The 20,469-nt window shown below is 45.1% G+C and overlaps 1 protein-coding gene across 3 annotated transcripts in view; it reads left to right on the top strand.

The window, feature by feature from the left end:
• si:ch211-105j21.9 (sialomucin core protein 24-like) overlaps positions 1-20,469 on the top strand; it is a 39,419-nt gene that overhangs the window by 17,332 nt on the left and 1,618 nt on the right. For 2 of the 3 annotated variants that reach the window (XM_063043626.1, XM_063043627.1), the window contains exons 2-3: positions 9,018-9,590; positions 16,842-17,009. In XM_063043626.1, the coding sequence (XP_062899696.1) occupies positions 9,077-9,590; positions 16,842-17,009 (682 nt within the window). In that variant the 5' untranslated portion in view covers positions 9,018-9,076. Of the gene's footprint in view, positions 1-3,441; positions 3,640-9,017; positions 9,591-16,841; positions 17,010-20,469 lie in introns of all 3 variants that reach the window. The other variant, XM_063043628.1, reaches the window with a different exon arrangement.

Raw genomic sequence — 20,469 nt, forward strand, 5'->3', positions numbered from 1 at the left:
AACCCCGCGCCGATACCAGCCACGGAAAAGGTGGCCACGGTCAGGTCACAGATCTGACACAACAGTCGGCCGAGGCAGCGAGCGACCGCTGGTGAAAGCACAGACATCGAGCCCCGAGTCTTCAACATTTCGGAAGCCTCCATCCCAGCCTTATTGGGCATCATTTGAGTTTGTGGAAGAACGTTTTTTTCTCTGTCCTGCCCGGCAAGAGCCCACCTGTCAGGTGAGCTCTTCATAAGTTTAGGCAACTGAATGACAGCGAAGCCCTGCTGCGAGGAACTTGATTTGCGGAATGTTTAAGTGCGGCGCCGTAGTTTGCAGACTTGTTGCGTTTACAGACTTGTTGCAAAGTCAAAGCCATAAAAGTTACCTGACTCGGAAATTCTTCCGTTGCGTAAAGGGCTGGGGATTCGGGCAAACAAACCGTTGTTCTCGGCTGGCAAAAGCTGCGCTGAAGGAATGCAGTGCGATTCTGATTTCCGGCGGCTGGTCTCTTCACCGGCATCTGCAGGTTCAGGAGCGGACAACTCACTGAACTTTACATTCACTTCAAAGCCAGAACCTCACCACGCGCGTTGTACCAGGAAGGAAACCTTGCCCAAAAACGGTCTCCTAGGAGAGAGGGAAGCCGAGGAAATTGTGGTCTGTTTTCTTTCACCAAAATGTCTCAGTTTGGGATGTATGGCCGGAGCTGCCCACGTACTTCTGCAGGGATCGGAACTCAGCAGGTTGGGCAGCTTTTTATGGGTGAGGAAAGAGTTAATATTTCAGGTCAGAAAGCCTTCGTCAGAACTGGGAGGGAGAGATGAAAGAGGGTAATTTAAGTTTCAGAGAGGAATAGACAGGGCAATGAAATATCTGTGATGGGGTGAGACCAGGTCAAATGGGCAGTTAGAGGGGATTTTGCTCTCTTGTTTGTGTAATGTGTTGCTTACACTTTGCTTGGAGTTCAAGATGTATTATTGTGTCAAATAGGGACATTACTGCACCAAAAAGTTATAAACAAGAAAATCTACAGATGCTGGAAATCTAAGCAACACACACAAAATGCTGGAGAACTTAACAGGCCAGGCAGCATCTATGGAAAAGAGTATACAGTCGATGTTTCAGGCCGAGATCTTTCATCAGGACTGGAGAAAAAAAAAGATGAGGAGTAGACTTAAAAGGTGCGGGGGGGGGGGAGAAACACAAGGTGGTAGGTGAAACCGGGAGGGGAGGGAGGGGTGCAGTAAAAAGCTGGGAAGTTGATTGGTGAAAGAGATACAAGGCTGGAGAAGGGGGAATCTGATAGGAGAGGACAGAAGGCCATGGAAGAAAGGGAAGGGGGAGGAGCACCAGAGGGAGGTGATGGGCAGGTAAGGAGATAAGATGAGACAGGGAAAAGGCGATGGGGAATGGTTGGGGGGGAGGGTCATTACCGGAAGTTCGAGAAATCAATGTTCGTGCCATCAGGTTGGAGGCTACTCAGAGAGAATGTAAGGTGTTGCTCCTGCAAACTGAGTGTGGTCTCATCACAACTGTCAAGGAGGCCATGGACTGATGTGTCGGAATAGGAATGGGAAATGGAATTAAAATGGGTGGCCACTGGGAGATCCCACTTTTTCTGGTGGATGGAGCGTAGGTGCTCAGCGAAGCAGTCTCCCAATCTACGTTGGGTCTCATCGTTATTAAAGAGGCCATACCAGGTTAACAGACTCTCAGGTGAAGTGTTGCCTCACCTAGAAGAACTATTCGGGGCCCTGTATGGTAGTGAGGGAGGAGGTATAGGGGCAGGTGTAGCAATTGTTCCACTTGCAAGGATAAGTGCCAGGAGGGAGATCAGTCGGGTGGGACAAATGGACAAGGGAGTGACGTAGGGAGCGATTCCCGAGGAAAGCAGAAAGTGGGGAGGGGGGAAAAGATGTGTTTGGTAGTGGGATCCCATTGGAGATGCTGGAACTTACAGAGAATTATGTGCAGGACGCGGAGGCTGGAGGAGTGGTAGGTGAGAACAAAAGGAACCCTATCCCTGGTGGGGAGGCAGGAGGATGAGGGCAGATGTGCGTGAAATGGAACAGATGCGGTTGAGGGCAGTGTTGATGGTGGAGGAAAGGAAGCCCCTTTCTTTGAAGAGGGAGGACATCTCCTTAGTACTGGAATGAAAAGCCTCATCCTGAGAGAAGACGTGGTGGAAACAGAGGAATTAACAGAAGGGATGGCATATTTACAAGTAGTCCAGGTAGCTGTGAGAGTCTGTGGGTTTATAATACACATCAGTAGATAAGTTCTAGAGATAGAGACAGAGTGATTGAGAAAGGGAAGAGAGGAAGCAGAAATGGACCAGGTAGATTTGACAGCAGGGTGGAAGTTGGAGGCAAAGTTGATGAAGACAACAAGCTCCACGTGGATGCAGGAAACAGCACCAATGAAATCGTAGATGCAGTGTAGGAAAAGCTGGGGAGTGACACCAGACACCGGCTTGGAACGTAGACCGTTCCACTTAGCTAACAAACAGGCAGGCATAGCTGGGACCCATGCGAGTGTCCATGGTTACACCTTTTGTTCGAAGGAAGTGGGAGGAGATGAAGAAGAAATTATTGACAGTGAGGACAGGCAGAAGAGAGTACTGGTGGAGGGGAACCGGTTGGGTCTGGTGTCCAGAAAGAAACGGAGAGTGTTGAGACCCTCCTGATGGGGGATGAAGGTGTATAGAGGCTGGACATCCATAGTAAAAATAAGGTGATGGGGGCCAGGGGCCTTAAAATCATTGAAAAGATCAAGAGCCTGTGAGGTGTCACGGACGCAGGTAGGAAGGGACTGAACCATGGAGGATAAAACAGAGCCGAAGTATGCAGATATAAGTTCAGTGGGGCAGGAACAAGTAGAAACAATGGTGCAACCTGGACAGGCAGGCTTGCGGATCTTGCTATCTTGGGCAGTTTTGGTATCCTGTGGTTCTGTGGTTGACTGGTACAGCAAGCAATAATGATGTGGAGAAAGTGGTAAGGAAGGCACAGGGCACACTGGCCTTCAGGGCATTGAGTAGTATTGTTGGATGCTGTGTTGCTTTTGTACCAGGCATTGGTGCAGCCACATTTGGAGTGTTGTCTACAGTTTGTGTTATCCTTTCACAGGACAGATGGAAAGAGTGCAAAGAAGATTAATGTGTTAGCAGGAATTGAGGCCCTGAGTTATAGAGAAAGGTTGGGCAGGTTAGGACTTTATTCTTTAATCAAAGGAGATTGAGGGATGAACTTATTGGAGGTGTAGAAAATCCTGAGGGGCATAGAAAGGGTTAATGCATGCAGTCTTTTCTGTTCCAGGGAAGGGTAACCAAAAGCTCGAGAGTATAGGGTTAAGCTGAGGGGAAAGATTTAAAAGGGCTCTGAAGTAAATCTATTGTTATCACTGAATATACAGTGTTCCGAATTTGTAACATTTCACATTACCAATGTCCAACAGGGTCTTGCGATCACGACAAAGACTTCCATTTGTTGGATCACGCACTGCCTCTGGTGACTTCTTCCCTGGGTGGCTAAAGCAGGTTTCAACAGAGCTCCACAAGTCCAACTCCACCGCTACCTAGCAACTTGCTAGTGGGGTAGACCTGCGGTGCTTGATAACCAGCGGTGTCTTGTGATCCCGAAACAGATATAAAGGGTGAGCAATAAGCTTTAGACCAGTAACAGCAAAAAGTAATGAGCACCCGAATTGGAGAGGACTTAATTCAGTAAGAGGAGAGAGGGTCTGACCAGGATAATGTGGACTTGGGTGAGCAGCAGTTAGAAATGTGGTGGAGTAAAGGAACACTTTATGGGTTTGCAACTAACTGCAGAGAGTTGTGGATGCAACCCAGCACATTATGAAAACTAGCCTCCCCCTTGTGGACTTCATCTACACTTCTCGCTCCCTCTGTAAAGCAGCCATCATGATCAAAGACTCCATCCACCCAAGACCGTCTTCTCCCCATTCCCGTTGGGCAGAAGGTACAAAAGCAGGTACAGACAGGCTCAAGGACAGCTTCTATCCCACCATTATGACTATTGAACGGTTCTTTGGTGCAATAAGATGGAGTCTTGACCTCACAATCTACCTTGTCATGACTTTGCACTTTATTGTCTACCTGTACCTCACATTCTCTGTAACTGTTACACATTATTCTAGAAACATAGAAAACCTACAGCACAATGCAGGCCCTTCGGCCCACAAAGTTGTGCCGAACATGTGCCTACCTTAGAAATTACTAGACTTCCCCATAGCCCTCTATTTTTCTAAGCTCCATGTACCTATCCAGTAGTCTCTTAAAATACCCTATCGTATCCACCTCCACCACCGTTGCCGGCAGCTCATTCCACGTACTCACTTAAGGTGATGAGAGGCATTGATCATGTGGATAGTCAGAGGCCTTTTCATCCCTGGGAAAAAGCCTCTGACTATCCACATGATCAATGCCTCTCATCATCTTATACACCTCTATCAGGTCACCTCTCATCCTCCGTCACTCCAAGGAGAAAAGGCCGAGTTCACTCAACCTATTCACACAAGGCATGTTCTCCAATCCAGGCAACATCCTTGCACCCTTTCTATGGTTTCCACATCCTTCCTGTAGTGAGACAACCGGAACTGATCACAGTACTCCAAGTGGGGTCTGACCAGGGTCCTATATAGCAGCAATATTACCTCTCAGCTCCTACATTCAATTCCAAAATTAATGAAGGCCAAAACACCGTATGCTTTCTTAACCACAGCGTCAACCTGCGCAGCTGCTTTGACCATCCTATGGACTCAGACCCCAAGATCCTTCTGACCCTCCACACTGCCAAGAGCCTTACCGTTAATGCTATATTCTGCCATCATATTTGACCAACCAAAGTGAACCACCTCACACTTATCTGGGTTGAACTCCATCTGTACTCTGTTATTGCTTTACCTTGTACAATCTCAAATTACTGTTCTAATGAATTAATTTGTATGAATGGTATGCAAGGGACGTTTTTCATTGTCCCTCAGTACATTCAACATTGATTATTGCCATTCTTCAGCACACAAGTGTAACAAAATTGTTACTCCAGATCTGATACAGCATAAAAAAACATAATAAGTATAAAGAACACAATCAAAAGCACAATAAAAATAAATATAAAACAATCCTATAAAACACAATGTCCAAGTAACTTCTATAGATAGACTGATTTTATGTACATGAAGTGGTGCTAGATGGTGTGCACGTAGTGGTGGAGGGGCGGGGTAGTGTGTGGAGGTGCTGATCTGCTTGACTGCCTGGGGGAAGTCACTGTTTTTAGTCTGGTGGTCCTGGCGTGGATGCTGTGTAATTTCTCCCCTGCTGGGAGTGGGCAAACAGTCCATCAGCATGGTGGGTGGGATCCTTCATGATATGGATGGCCCTATTCTGGCAGTTTTCTGTAGAGTTACAGAATACACGTGGACTAAGATGTTAACTGTCCTGTGCTATCACCAGTGGGATCATCAGTTGATCTGCCACCTGTCTTCAGGAGTTTCGGCCCGCTTATGATCAAGACTCCCTCGAGGTGGTGGGCCAGCAGTGCTAAAGCACCACCTCCCACTGGTGAGTTTAAAAACTTGGCATCTGCCTTTATCAGAGTTGTTGGTCACTTCCATCCAACAGATAGTCTGCTCTTCAGGTGTCTATGCAACTACTGAAGGGTTTGGAAAAAGATGGATACACTGTCTGACTATCTGCCCCTCTGGACGTACTTGGTTCACACCCATGCTGATCCTTTCTCTGCTGCCTCAGCTACAGCCCTGCTGGTTGACTTGATCTCTCTTCTAGTGAAGCCAAGGTCACGCAGCCACTTCTGGAGAGTGAATGTAGCCTTCCAATGGATAGCATGAGACCTTCCACCCTCTGTCTCTGCACTCTGATCTTAATTCTGCATACTTGGTTAACTTGCGCTCATGGGCTTCATCGATGTTGTCTTTCCAGGGGACTGTGACTTCACCAATAACCACTTCCCTACTGCTGTCAGACCATACGATTATATCTGGACGCAATGTGGTGAAAGCTATTTGCTCCGGGGAACTGCCTTTCCCATCCAGGTCAGCCTTGACACACCAATCATTGGCTGAAGAAAGTATGCTTGATTGTGAGCCTATGCTGTACACCCTCAACTTGGAGCCTTCTTTCACAAATGATATGCGATGTTCTGTGCAGCATGGGGCATGAGATAAGTTGTGCTGCAGTACTCTCTGCTCAACCGCTTCTGTTACAACTTTGAGAACGTTGTTATGTCTCCGAGTGTACATGCCGCTGGAAAGATTGACTCTGCATGCACTCAAGATATGTTGATGTGTTCCCTTCTCACTACAAGCAGCACACCTGTCTGTCTTATCTTCATACCAGGTGCTGAGGTTGGCAGGTGTTGGGAGCAGATCATACGCTGCTCTGCATAGAAACAAAATGCGGAGCGGTTCCATCTGCCACAGAACATTCCAAGATAGATGTCATTGTTCAATACTTTCCCACTAGGTCCAAGCCCCTTGTTTGGCCAGGCCAGCTGTTTTAGTTAACCCCTTCTCCTCTTCTACCTCTGGTATTTCTCGTGTTACAAGCTCATGGTGCTCCTTACCTGCAGAAGATGACCACCACTTGTGGGTTCTCCATCCAAGTCCCTTGACGGTGGGTAAGCTGGTGCCAGTGATGCGTTGGGCAGTCTTGCGTAGACCCCTCCTGCCTGCCGCAGTACAGGTTCCATAACAAGCAGAGATGCAGCCTGTTAGGATGCTCTCCACTGCTCATCTGTATGTGTGCCGCCCAGCTCTCTTCTACCTCCTTCAGTTGTGCATGTCAGATGATTGAAAGCTCAACTAGATGGTAGAAAGATGGGAGGTGGAAAAGAAAGTAAGATGGGCAAAGTGGGAATGAGAATGGAAGGATAGTTAACACTATCAGGGAGACTAAAGGTCTTGTAAAGGTATATGAATATAAGGTTGGTAGAAATGGATGTGATGAGGCAGATTAAGAGCCAAGAAGTGTAGTGTATAAATTAAGAAATGGAGCAAAGCTAGAATACAGAATGAGTAAGTTCTATCAGTCTTTACCAAGGCAGGAATATTGCCAATATTTCAAAATCAGTGAGATAGGGAAGATAATGGTTGAGAAGAAACTTGTTGAAGAGATCCTACAAAGGATGACCCTGCTAAGGGTAATTGATCAACACGTAGTGCATCCTACGTAGCAGTAGAGATGAAAATGCAGAAGGTCCTGGCATAAGCTTTCATGTGGTATTTTATGTGTTCTTTAATTATACATGTAACAGTATCTACCACTTCACACTTATCCAATCTTAGATTGCTTTACAGCAGAATGTAAATTAGTTCACCAACAGTGGTTTACCTTCAGTAAATCTGTACTAACTTTCATTTATCCCCCATGATTTCCCAACCAACAATTCTTCCCTGGATTGCTATTTCTGAACATTCACCTATTTACTGAAGCTGGGTAATTGATGAATCTCACTTGGTATCTTTTATAAACATCGCTGGCATCCCTTCAGTCTGAGCCGGCACCTCTATATCAAAAGATGTTGGGTGACTCATGACCAGACTTTCTGTTCACTCAGAAACCTGACTGCCTTCTATCAGTAGCATGAGTTTCCTTTAACCACATTTTAACCACCTTTGCTTTGTCAGTCTGTACCCTGACTAATCATGCCGGCAACTAATAAAGCACCCTCTGCTTTCAGACAATTGCAAAGCAGTCACCACAGCTTTAGCGCTTTGCCTCCAGTGGAGAGTCTTCTCTTTTGCCTGCACGCTGCCCTTCATTATCTTCAAGATGGCACCAGCGAACAGCACACCCAACGACGGTGTCCTGCAGACAGTTCACAAAACTACTACTTCTTCTTCTTCTTCTTTCAAATATGATTCTCCTGGATTCCTGGTTTGACGTTTGATACCCTACATGCTGTTCACTCACTTACTGCCGTTCGTGCAATTTGTTCTTTTCTCACGCATTGAGTGTTTGATTTTTTCTGGAACGGGTTCCAAGGTGTTTCTTTGTCTCATAGCTGCCTGTGGGTGGACGAGTCTCAGAGTTGTATTCTGTATACATACTTTGATAATAAATGTACTGTTACGTATCCCGTAACTGGGTTGCCAAACCAGCAGAAATGGATCACTCAGTTGGAGTCTGGAGTACTAGAACTAAGAAAGTTTTATTAAAGAAACAAGCAACACAGTAATTGAAAGGATAATAAATGCAACAGTTCAGCGATGATAAACACACATGTGCACGGAATTAAGATAACAGCATCAATCAAGCTCTATCGTTGTCTAGGGGTAAATGACCAAATTTCAAAGTGACTCAAAGTTCAGTCCAGTTTAGTAGTTCAGTTCACAGTAATCGTTGCCATGGCGATGGACAACGTGGGGGGGAGAGAGAGAGAGAACAGGAACAACTGATCATTCAGACACGGTTTCACTCACAGACCGGCGAGATGGCTCACAAGCAGCTTTTGGGCAGGTCCTTGGTGATGTCACCTGAGGTCACCGACTGTGACCCCTCCTCCAGATGCGGTCGATCCTCTGCAGTGAACCCGGCACCCAAGCAAGGGCGGACACACACCGGGTTCCCGCTGATCGTACCTTTCCACCCTGGGCGTTGTCTGGTACTTCCCACCGACTGGTGAGAGGCGCACCGCTTCCAGGGTCTCGTTACCTCGGGTGGCGTGTGTCCTGCCTTAGCGAACCGGTCCCTTTTTATCCCCCTGCTGGGGCATCGCCTGTCCATCACTTCACACAGTTCAGGGTTCAAAGGGGGAGCCGCTCCAGACAGCTCTCTACACATCTCCAGGTGCTGTTTCATTGTGTCCCTTATCTCTCTCTTGAAGACAGGTGGCAGACCAACTGCTGATCACACTGGACAGCTAACATCTTATCTCTGTGTATTCGTCACAGTACTTTGAATCTTTAAATCTTTTTGGCATTTATATCTTTATTAAATATGGTTGAGTTCCTTTTTATGGTCATACATAAGTAATTTTTTTTGTATTTTACAGGAATAGATTAAGAAAATTCTAAACTATCAAACACTGTGCACAAAAGTAGCAAAAAGAACATGCAGTCCAAAAGCTGGCTACGTGCAGCTTATATTCTGTGCAATGTCCTCTTGGTCATTGATGTTAATGTTTCTGCCACTACTGATTCGAATGGCAGTGGCACTCCAGCTGAAAGTCTTCAAACAACTACGAACAATGGTCCCCTGGGTCAAGGGTCCACTGTGCCGAAGGCAACATCAGCACCTACATCCAATCAGAGCGCAAGTACCTTGGCTTCTGGGACTACAGATGCCATGTCAACCTCTAAGCCTAACAGTTCACAGACATCTGTGACACCAACAGATTCTGTTCAAACAGCACTGTCCAATATTTCAAGTCACAGTATAAATGAGTCAACAGCAACTCCAACAGTTCATTCAACAGCTGGAAAAACCCAAACTACTGCGATAGCAACACTGGTACCAAAGTCCACGCAGATGGAGTCCACTGCAACAGGCAGAAAGTCAAGTAGCACTGGCACCACTCAGCCAACCACTGGCTCACTGTATACAGTCATTACCACTGCCACTTCAGGTATGGTCTCATTTCTGACGGAAGCACAGTGAAATCAAATACTCAAATGAACAAACTGTAACAATTCAGGAGACTGAGACTGTAAATGCTGGAGTCCAGATCAACAAGCAATCGGCTGGAAGAATTCAGCAGCTTAAGCGGCATCTACGTGAGGAAAGGAATTAACAACGTTTCGGGTTGAAACTGTGCATTGGGACTAGTGCCAGGATTTGATCTAAAATGTCGACAATTCCTTTCTTCCCACAGGTGATGCTTGATGCCCTGTGTTCTTCCAGCAGATTATTTGCTGTGTCACTGTTCAGGAATTTTGATCAGTTTAGCAAAACCTGAATCTACTTAAGGTAAGCAGTCCAAGGGTATTCCAGACCAAACGCAGAGGGGAAGGTGAATTCATCATTTTAAATATCATTTCCAGTCTTTCTTCCGGTGTTCAGTATGGATTTGAAATTGATGACGTTTGTTAGCTTTTAATTTAATGAGTAATATTAGTAATTGAGTATGAAACTGAATCCAAATTCAACTTAATCCTTCCTTCTGTTCTTCCACCACAAGAGACAATGGGGATCAAGCCTATGGAGACACCATTTCTGAGAAAGCAGACTCGATTGTATGTTAGTTTGTGCAATTATAAATCCATGCCCCAGGCTATTGTTCACAGTAAACAACCCCAGAAATCAATAGTCATAGAAAAAAGCACAGAAACAGGCCCTTCAGCCCATCTAGTCTATGCAAACCATTGAAACAGCCTACTCCCATCGACCTACAACGGGACCATACCCTGCCATCCATGTACCTATCCAAACTTCTCTTAAACATTGCAATCGAGCTTGTATCCACAACTCGTGCTGACAGCTTGTTCCATACTCTCACCACGCTCTGAGTAAAGAAGTTTCCCCTCATGTTGTCCTTAAACTTTTCACCTGTTATCCTTAACCCATGACCTCTAGTTGTAGTCCCACCCAACCGCTGAGGAAAGAGCCTGCTTGACCTTATCCTATCTATACCCCTCATAATTTTGTAAACCTCTGTCCAATCTCCCCTTAATCTTTTATGTTCCACGAAATAAAGCCTTAACCTATTCAGTCTTTCCTTATGACTCAGGTCCTGCAGACCCTGCAACATTCTTGTAAACTTTCTCTGTACTCTTTCAACCTTATTTACATCTTTCCTGTCGCTCGGTGACCAAAATTGCACACAATACTCCAAATTAGGCCTCACTGATGTCTTATAGAACTTCAATATAATATTCCATCTCCTGTATTCAGTACTTTGATTTATGAAGGTCAATATGCCAAAAAGCTTTCTTTCAACCCTATCTACTTGTGACACCACTTTCAGTGAATTATGGACCTGTATTCCCAGATCCCTTTGTTCTACAGCACTTCCAGTGCCCTGCCATTCGCTGTGTAAGACTTCCTCTGGTGGTCCTTTCAAAGTGCAACACCTTGCACTTGTCTACATTAAATTCCATCTCCCATTTTTCCAGCTGGTCCAGATCCCACAGGAAGCTTCGATAATCTTCCTTGCTGTCCGCTACACCTCCAGTCTCTGTGTTCTCTGCAAATTTGTTGATCCAGTTAATCACATTATCATCCAGGTCATTTGTTGATAACAAACAATAACAGACCCAGCACTGATCTCTGCAGCTCTCCACTTGTCATAAACTTCTTCCACAAAGCCAATGTCTAATACAAGTTCATGCCTCATAATGAATGCCAAGCAATTGAATCTTTTTAACCAACCTCCCATGCGGGACCTTGTCAAGTGACTTGCTAAAGTCCATGTAGACAACATTCACTGCCTTGCCTTCATCAAATTTCCTGATAACTTCCTCAAAAAACTCAATAAGATTGGTTAGACACGACCTACCACACACAAAGTGATGCTGACTATCCTTAATCAGTCCATGTCTATCTAAATATTTGTATATCCAGTCCCTTAGAACACCTTTCAGTAACTTTCCCACTACTGATGTCAGGCTCATGGACCTACAATCTCCTTGTTTATGTTTAGAGCCTTTCATAAACAGCAGAACAACATTGGCCATCCTCCGATCCTCCGGTGCCTCACTTGTTGTTAAGAACGATTTAAGTATGTCTGCTTGGTCCTCTGCAATTCCTGTACTTGCCTCCCACAGGGTCCAAAGGAACACCTCGTCAGGCCTGGGGATTTATCCCTCCTAATTTTCCTTGACAGCATACACCTCCTCCTCTGTAATCTGTCTGGGGTCCATGAATAAGATGCTGCTTTGCCTCACTTCTGTAGACTCTGTCTCCTGAGTAACTACAGATGCAAAACATCCATTTAAGATCTCCCTCATCTCTTTTGACTCCACACATGGATTACCATTCTGATCTTCCAGAGGACCAATTTTGTCCTTTGCAATTTTTTTGCTCTTAAGATATCTGTAGAATCCTTTTGGATTCTCCTTCACCTTGAGTGCCAGGGCAACCTCATGCCTTCTTTTAGCCCTCCTGATTTATTTCTTAAGTATTCTCATGCATTTCTTACACTCCACAAGTATTTCATTTGTTCCTACCTGCCTATACCCACTACACACCTACTTTTTTCTTTCTTAAGCAGGCCCTCAATAGCTTTTGAAAACCAGGGTTCCTTAAACCTGTTATCTTTATCTTTTTTATTCTGACAGGCACGTACAAGCCTTGTACTCCCATATTTTCACTTTTGAAGGCCTCCCACCTACCAAGTACCCCTTTGCCAGAAAACAGCCTGTCTCAATCCACTCATGCCAGATCCTTCCTGGTACCATCAAAATTAGCCTTTCTCCAGTTTAGAATCTCAGATATGGACCAGACCTATCTTTTTCCATATTTACTTTGCAACTGATGGCATTGTGATCACTAGATGCAAAGTGTCCCCTTACAAACTTCTGTCACCTGCCCTGTCTCATTCCCTAATAGCACATTAAATAGCAAACACTCTCTCATTGAAACTTCCCTGAACACATCTGACAAAATCTATCCCATCCAGCCCTTTTACAGTATGGGAGTCCCGGTCAATATGTGGAGAGTTAACATCACCTAGTATCACAACCTTACGTTTCTTGCAAGTGTCTGTGATCTTTTTCACAAATTCGTTCCTCTAAATTCTGTGGACTGTGGGGTTGTCCATTAATGGGGACATACCTTTCTTATTTCTCAGTTCCACCCTTAAAGCCTCACTAGATGAGTTCCCCAGTCTGTCTTCACTGAGCACTGCCGTGACATTTCCCATGGCTAGTAACTCCACCCCTCCTCATTTAATCCCTCCCGCTCTGTCATGTCAAAAACAATGGAACCCCAGGATATTGAGCTGCCAGTCCTGCCCCTCCTGCAAACAAGCCTCACTAATGGCTACAATTTCATAACTCCATGCCCTGAGCTCGTCTGCATTTCCTATGATAATTCTTGCACTGAAATATACACAGCTCAGGGCACTAGTCACAACGTGCTCAACCTTTTGACTCCTGACGTAGTCTGAGGTCTTAACAACATCTGCCTCCACAACCTCTCCACTATCTGTGCTGGCACTCTGGTTCCTATACTCCTACAACTCTAAATTAAACACCCCCACCCCGTGCAGCAGTGGGGAACCTTCCCACTAGGATATTAATCCCCCTCCAGTTCCGGTGCAAAGTTTCTTTTCTGTACAGGTCCCACCACCCCTGGAAGAGAGCCCAATGGTCAAATATGTTCCTTTGCTTTTCTTCTGTTCCGCTTCTGATACTCTTCATTCCTCCACTGGAACTGAGTAGCTCATTATCAAATATATTACTGCTCAGCTGACATCCTAAGAGTATTAATTTTGGCTGAGGCACTGTAAGATAGGAGAGAGGAGCAGGATCTTGGTTAGGCGGGTCTGACTTTGACTTGGATTTTGGGGACAACTGACACCAGCATCAGTCCTTAAATGTTGCACACGATGTAATACTGATCCAAACCAGTTTCTAGAGGACAAGCAATGAATCAAATTGACCATGATGTTTTGGTCCAAACCAGGGGTCTCTAACCTTTTCTATGTCATGGATCCTTACCATTGACCAAGGGGTCTGTGGACTCAGGCTGGAAACCCCTGGTCTTAGAGGTGGAATGCAGCTGTGGAATCTAGATGCCCTATCTGGAAGTAGTCAGGTTTGTGTTGCATCTCATTATTCTTTACTGGAACATTGGCTGTCACACACTTATGCACTCACACTTGTTCTTTCTCTCTCTGTCTCTCTCATTCTTTCCGCCTCCCTGACTTAGGTTTCTCTCTTTCTCTCATCCTCTTCTTCACTCTGTTCCCCTCAGTTATGACCCTGCTGGACTCTGGCCTTTGAGTAGGTTAAAACGCAAAGCCAAATGATTTTATCTTCAGTCAATTCAGAATTTTTTTTTCCCATGAGTGAACATCTGTATGAGGAAAATTTGACTCGACACTTCCTGTCATTTGCTAGTCCCGTTATCCTAATAACGTTATCACATCAGGAACACAAGAAGTGATTCATATCCCCATGGAACATAGATTCTGAAGTTTTCCAGAAAACATGTTGCTCTGGAAGCAAATGACTTTTAAAATAGTGGAACAACAAGTTCACTGTCCCTGGTAACTAGCTGGCTAACAGGGTTTGATCTCTGAGGCATCTGCAAAGTTATTAAAATCCTTAAGAAAGTTCTGGATAACCCTCTCCCAGCTTCACACCAATTTCCAATTGACCACTTCTCTGACTGCTTGCATTAGTGTGAACCTTTGATTTCTATCTGGCCAGTCTCCCAGACAATTTTGCTAATGCAATGTGCACACACTTGTGCACCCACACCTGTGGACCAAAATCTCTGATCTCTCTCCACATCACGCTTATCCCTGAACACAGGAATCATTTTGGTGCCTCAAATCGCTCCCACACTTTCTCCCCCAGTAAGAATTGTCCTAATGCTCCCAATCCCTCGAAGAATAAAGACATCTACTTCTCTGATCCCCTTGGGTCCTCCATTGGCCCTATATCCTCCATAAGCCAGAAGTCTCAGCAGCCTCTTAGGATGAGGTCTCTGGTCCTCAATGGCAATTACATGTCGACATGGCAGGACTGCTCAGAGCTAGTCTACATCGGTACATTGCAATTTCTTGGCCCTTTTGTCCAATGGTTACCTTAGCCATAGGTGCTGAACTTTCCTATTGGCTTTGCATTGTAAGGGCTGATGTTAACAGCATTAAATTCTATCATCAGTGATCTTGCTGCTGAGTCAGAGCCTAGAGAAGGATCACATAACAGCAGAGCATCAGATTTACTTTCATTGGAGCAAGACAAGTAATCAGATGCTATCATGGTGGACCTTTAGACTATATGGATGTCTTAGGATGCCTGCCCTCTGTGACAGCCAGGATTTTCAACAGGTGGCTGTCTGTGGAATTGGAAGAGGAAAGAGTTACCTCGGTGTTGAATTTCAGTGTAGATACAGTGAATTACCTCTAATTAATGTATTAATTTCTTTGTCTATTAACTAAAGACCTAACCTTCATTCTTTTTATGGGTATTTCTTCGTCCTGGTGCTCTGGAGATTTAATGTCAAACTGCTGCCTGTATTCTCAGAGTTATACAGCATGCAGACCAGGCTGTCTACCTGAGCTAGTCCCATTTTCTCACATTTGGTCCATGCCTCTCCTATTCATCAACCTGAATAATTGTACTTGCAATACCCCTATGGCTTCCTCTAGCAGCTCATTCCACAAACCCACTACCCTCTGTATGTAAAGACTTGCCCCTCAAGTCCCCTTTAAATCTTTCCTATCTCATCTTCAACCTATGCCCTCTAGTTTTAGATTGCAGTACTTTAGGGAAAAGACTGTGATCAACGGCCTCATCTGTGTTTCCCATGACTTCATAAAGGTCTATTAGACCACCACTCAGCCTCCTTTGCTCCAGGGAAAACAATCCCAGCCTGGCCAGTTTGTCTTCCAGTCCTGGCTCCCCCTCTAGCTTAATCACATCCATTCTATAACTTGTGACCAGAATTGCACACACTATTGCAGGTGCTGTCTCACCAACATCCTAGACAGCTGTAAGATGACACATCAAACCTTGTATTTAGTGTCCCGGCCAATATGAGCCAGGCACTTTCTCCATGTGTAACCAACGTAGACCAGGTGCTGAGATTCCTGTCACAGGAGTCACTAAGATTCTGCGACCATACACTTCACTGTGTACTCTTGCAAGTCTCCAGGAGGCACTGTGAAGAGGGAGAGGGTCTAGAATGGAAGAGTCATTGCATCAGAATGCCAGCCACTCTCCACGCAGGAGGCAAGGAGTGAGAATAAAAAGACTGCAGATGTGGGATGTGGTGCAACAAGAATCTCTGAGACAGGCACATGGATGATAGAAAAACAGAGAGCTTATGGAGAAGGGAATGGTTAGATTTGTTCATTCACTCATTATGTGCTGTGTCATATGACGTGCACAATCATGCTCTTTCCATGACCATGATTGTTCTTGGCAAATGTTTCTACAGAAGTGGTTTGCCATTGCCTTCTTTCTGGGCAGTGTCTTTACAAGAGGGGTGACCCCAGCCATTATCAATACTCTTCAGAGATTGTCTGCCTAGAGTCACTGGCTGCAAAACCAGAGTTTGTGATATGCACCAGCTGCTCATATGACTATTCCCAACCTGAACTCATGGGTTCACGTGACCTTGACTGGGGGTCGGAGCAGGTGCTACACCCTACCCAAGGACTAGCGGAGGGAAGGAGCACCTTACACCTCCTTTGGTAGAGACTTATCTCCACCCTGCCACCCTAGATTTATCTTAGAGTATGTTAAAATATTGGTGCATGGGCTGAAGAGCTTATATGAACTCAGTGGGTCAGGCAGCATCTGTGGAGGCAAAGTGATAGGACATTTTGTCGATATCCTGCATCAGGACTAAGAGTGCAAAGGTCAGATAGCCAGTATGACAAGGAATGGGAAAGGGCTGAGGCTCGAGTTGGCGAGTGATAGGTGGATCCAGATGGGGAGGAGTTGATAAGCAGATGGAGGTTGGTAGAGGTAGAAAGGGTGGAGATAGTGACACAGGCAGAGTGGTGATAAGTAGTGAGAACAAAGGGGAACAGGTTATGGAACCTGTTAAGAAAACATGATGAGTGAAACCAGATAAAGGGAGTGTAAATACTTTGACAAAGTATTACTTTAATATGTTGTATCAACTGTTAATTGGAAACACTTGGTTAGCTTGCATGAAGAGTAAAATAACGAGGAGCAAATTTGTTTCTATTTTCCAGGCTCAATTTTACCTCTGCAAAAGGAAGAAGTAATTCTGACTATCTGCTTGAGCACCATTCTCGCTGTGGTCATTTTAACTATTGTGATGTATAATGTCAACAAGTGCAAACGAAGGAGAGCACAGTACTCACACCATCCTCTCTATGCCAACTCACATGAGGAGCCAGGTGTGTAAATTCCTGATCTCTCTGGTCTATATGTAGATATGTTCAGCTTTACTTATAGTATTGGTTCCTTAAGGTTGTCATAGCCACGGGTGGTAGTGAGGATAAGCTCCCAAAGGCACGCGTCTCAAATAGCCTCTGACAACTAAGTCCAGCTTCTGGCCTTCACATGTGACTAAGCCCGGCAGAACTGTTTCTACTGACAGGAGAGGGGGTAAAGGCAGATTACTGGTGCGTTAAATACCAATCGCTTTGGGCAGATGGGGTTTGTCAGCCGTGGTTGGCAAGTCATCTGGAAGGAATGCTGATCTCTGACCTCTACTGCCTTGCAGCAATGACTACTCACAGGGAAGGCTTTGGGAGTAAACTCCAAGGGAAAATCCTAAGGCAGTTCTTTGTTTAACGCTGACTGGCAACTCCTGCGCCATCGCTGGTGCTGAACTGTACCGGTCTCTGCTGTTCCTTTGGATTCATCAGCTGTGTGGAAAGGGGGAGCTTTCATTTTCTTTTAATAGTTTCTTTTGCGATTATTAAAAAATCAGGGGAAAAAAAGTAAGTTTGGAAATCATGTGATAAAATTAGCTGTATCTGCATCAGCAGACACTCTCTTGACTCTCCCTGGGTAGGAGGCAATAAGCACAAGAGGTCATTCGTTCGTGATGCAGTGCAAGGTTTAAAAAAGAGCTCGGGTGTTCGTTGCTTTTTTCTTGGTGGATGGCAATCAGTGTGGGAGGTCATTCTTTGGTGACACAGTAGGAAGTTTGAAAAGTCCTTTGGTGCTTTCGGCTTTTTTCTCGGTGGGCAGCGATCAACATGGGGCCAATAAAAAGAAAGGAGGTGTGATTGGAATGGTTATTGTTGGAGCGACCATTGTGTGAGTGGGGCATTGTTAGAGTGGTCAGACTTCAGCTCAACAGGTTTGGCCAAGAACAGGCGGAGCTTCTAAGTAAGTAAGAAAGAAAGATTCTAGTAAGTTTTTTTTTCCTCTGTTAGTACATAGCTAGTGCACTGATAATGGATCTAGAGGTAGTGTGTTCCTTGTGTGAGATGTGGGAAATTTGAGAAACTTCCGGCCTCTCTGATAACTCAGTCTTCATGAGTGCATCGAGCTGCAGCTCCTCGGAGACTGTGTTAAAGAACTGGAGCTACAGGGAAGTAGTCACCCCTAAGCTGCAGGAGCCAGATCCCTGGGTGGCTGTCAGGAGAGGGAAAAGGAATAGGTAGCCAGTGCAGAGTACTCTTGTGCTTAAGTACACTGCTTTGGATACTGTGGGTTGGTGGGGGAGGTAAGGTTTAACCTACTGGGAGAAGCTAGTCTGGCTCTGTGGCTCAGAAGGGAAGTGGGAAGAGGGAGGAGCGGCAGTAGTGAGAGGGGATTCTATAGTAGAGCAGAGAAGAACGGCGGGAGGAGAGAGAGCAGTGCACCAGTGAAAAATGATATCATATCCGTTAAATAGGGGCCGTGGACAATTCTAGTCTGTGCCGAATGCTTACTCTCACCTAGTCCCAATGACCTGCGCTCAGCCCATAACCCTCCATTCCTTTCCTGTCCATATAGCTATCCAATTTTACTTTAAATGACAATATCGAGCCTGCCTCTACCATTTCTACTGGAAGCTCATTCCACACAGCTACCACTCTCTGAGTAAAGAAGTTCCCCCTCGTGTTACCCCTAAACTTTTGCCCCCAACTCTCAACTCCTGTCCTCTTGTTTGAATCTCCCCTACTCTCAATGGAAAAAGCCTATCCATGTCAACTCTATCTATCCCCCTCATAATTTTAAATACCTCTATCAAGTCCCCCCTTAACCTTCTACGCTCCAAAGAATAAAGACCCAACTTGTTCAACCTTTCTCTATAACTTAGGTGCTGAAACCCAGGTAATATGTTATGTACTGGCCCAGATTTGATTAGGAAATTTAAGGTAAAGGAACCCTTAGGAGGCAGTGATCATAATATGATATAATTCACCCTGCAGTTTGACAAGGAGAAGAAAAAAATGGATGTATCAGCATTACAGTGAAGTAAAGGGAATTATAGAGGCAGGAGAGAGGAGCTGGCCTCTCTCTCTCTTTCTCTCACACACACACACACAGACACACACACTCTCACTCTCTCTCTCTCTCTCTCTCTCTCACACACACACACACACACAGACACACACACTCTCACTCTCTCTCTCTCTCTCTCTCTCTCTCACTCTCTCATGAAGTATCACTGTACTTTACTTGGAGGCACATGATAAAAATAGGCCAAAGCCAGCATGCTTTTCTAAAGGGGAAATCTTGCCTGACAAATCTTTTATAATTCTTTGAGGAGATAGCAAACAGGATAGACAAAGGAGAGTCATTGAATGTTTATTTGGTTTTCAGAGGGCCTTTGACAAGGTGCCACACATGAGGCTGCTTAACAAACTAACAGCCCATTGTATTATGGGAAAGGTACTAGAATGGATAGAAGATTGGCTGACTGGCAGGAGCCAAAGAGTGGGAATAAAGGGGGCCTTTTCTGGTTGGCTGCAGGTGACCAGTGGTGTGCTGCAAGGTTTGGTGTTGGGACCACTTCTTTTCATGTTATATTGCACAGACTTGGTTGAAGGAATTGTTAGCTTTGTGGCCAAGTTTGCAATGAATACAAAGGTTGGTGGAAGGGGAGGTAGTGTTGAGGAAGCAGGGTGTCCACCGAAGGACTTAGACAGGTTGGGGGAATGGGCAAAGAAGCAGCAGATGGAACATAGTGTAGGCAAGTGCATGGTCCTACATTTTGGCAGAAGGAATGAAGAAGACATGAAGTATTTTGTAAATATATTTTGAAAATTCAAAAATCAGAGGTGCAGTGGGACTTAGGAGTCCTTGTGCAGGATTCCCTGAAGATTAATTTGCGGGTTGAATCGATGATAAGGAAGGTAAATGCAATGTCAGCATTCATTTTAAGACGACTAGAATACAAAAGCAAGGATGTAATGCTAAGGCTTTATAAGGCATTGATCAGACCCTTCTTGGAGTATTGTGAGCAGTTTTGGGCCCCTTATCTAAGAAAGGATGTGCTGGCATTGGAGAGGGACCAGATGAGGTTCATGAGAATGATCCCAGGAATGAAAGGGTTAATATATGAGTAGTGTTTGATGCTTCTGTGCCTGTACTCACTGGATTTTAAAAGAATGAGAGGGGATCTCTTTGAAACCGATTCAAGATTGAAAGGTCGGATAGAGTGGATATGGAGAGGATGTTTCCTATAGTGGGAGAGTCTAGGACCAGAGGGCACATTCTCAGAATTGAGAGACATTCATTTAGAACAGAGATGAGGAAAAGTTCCTTTAGCCAGAGGGTGGCGAATCTGTGGAATTCTTTGCCACAGGCGGCAAAGGTACATTTAAGACGGAGGTTGATAGGTTCTTCATTAATCAAGGCATTAAAGGTTATGAGGAAACAGTTGGAGAATGGGGTTTAGGGGGATAATAAATC

The sequence above is a fragment of the Mobula hypostoma genome, chromosome 3 (genome assembly GCF_963921235.1).
Source record: "Mobula hypostoma chromosome 3, sMobHyp1.1, whole genome shotgun sequence".
Taxonomy (NCBI): Eukaryota; Metazoa; Chordata; class Chondrichthyes; order Myliobatiformes; family Myliobatidae; genus Mobula; species Mobula hypostoma.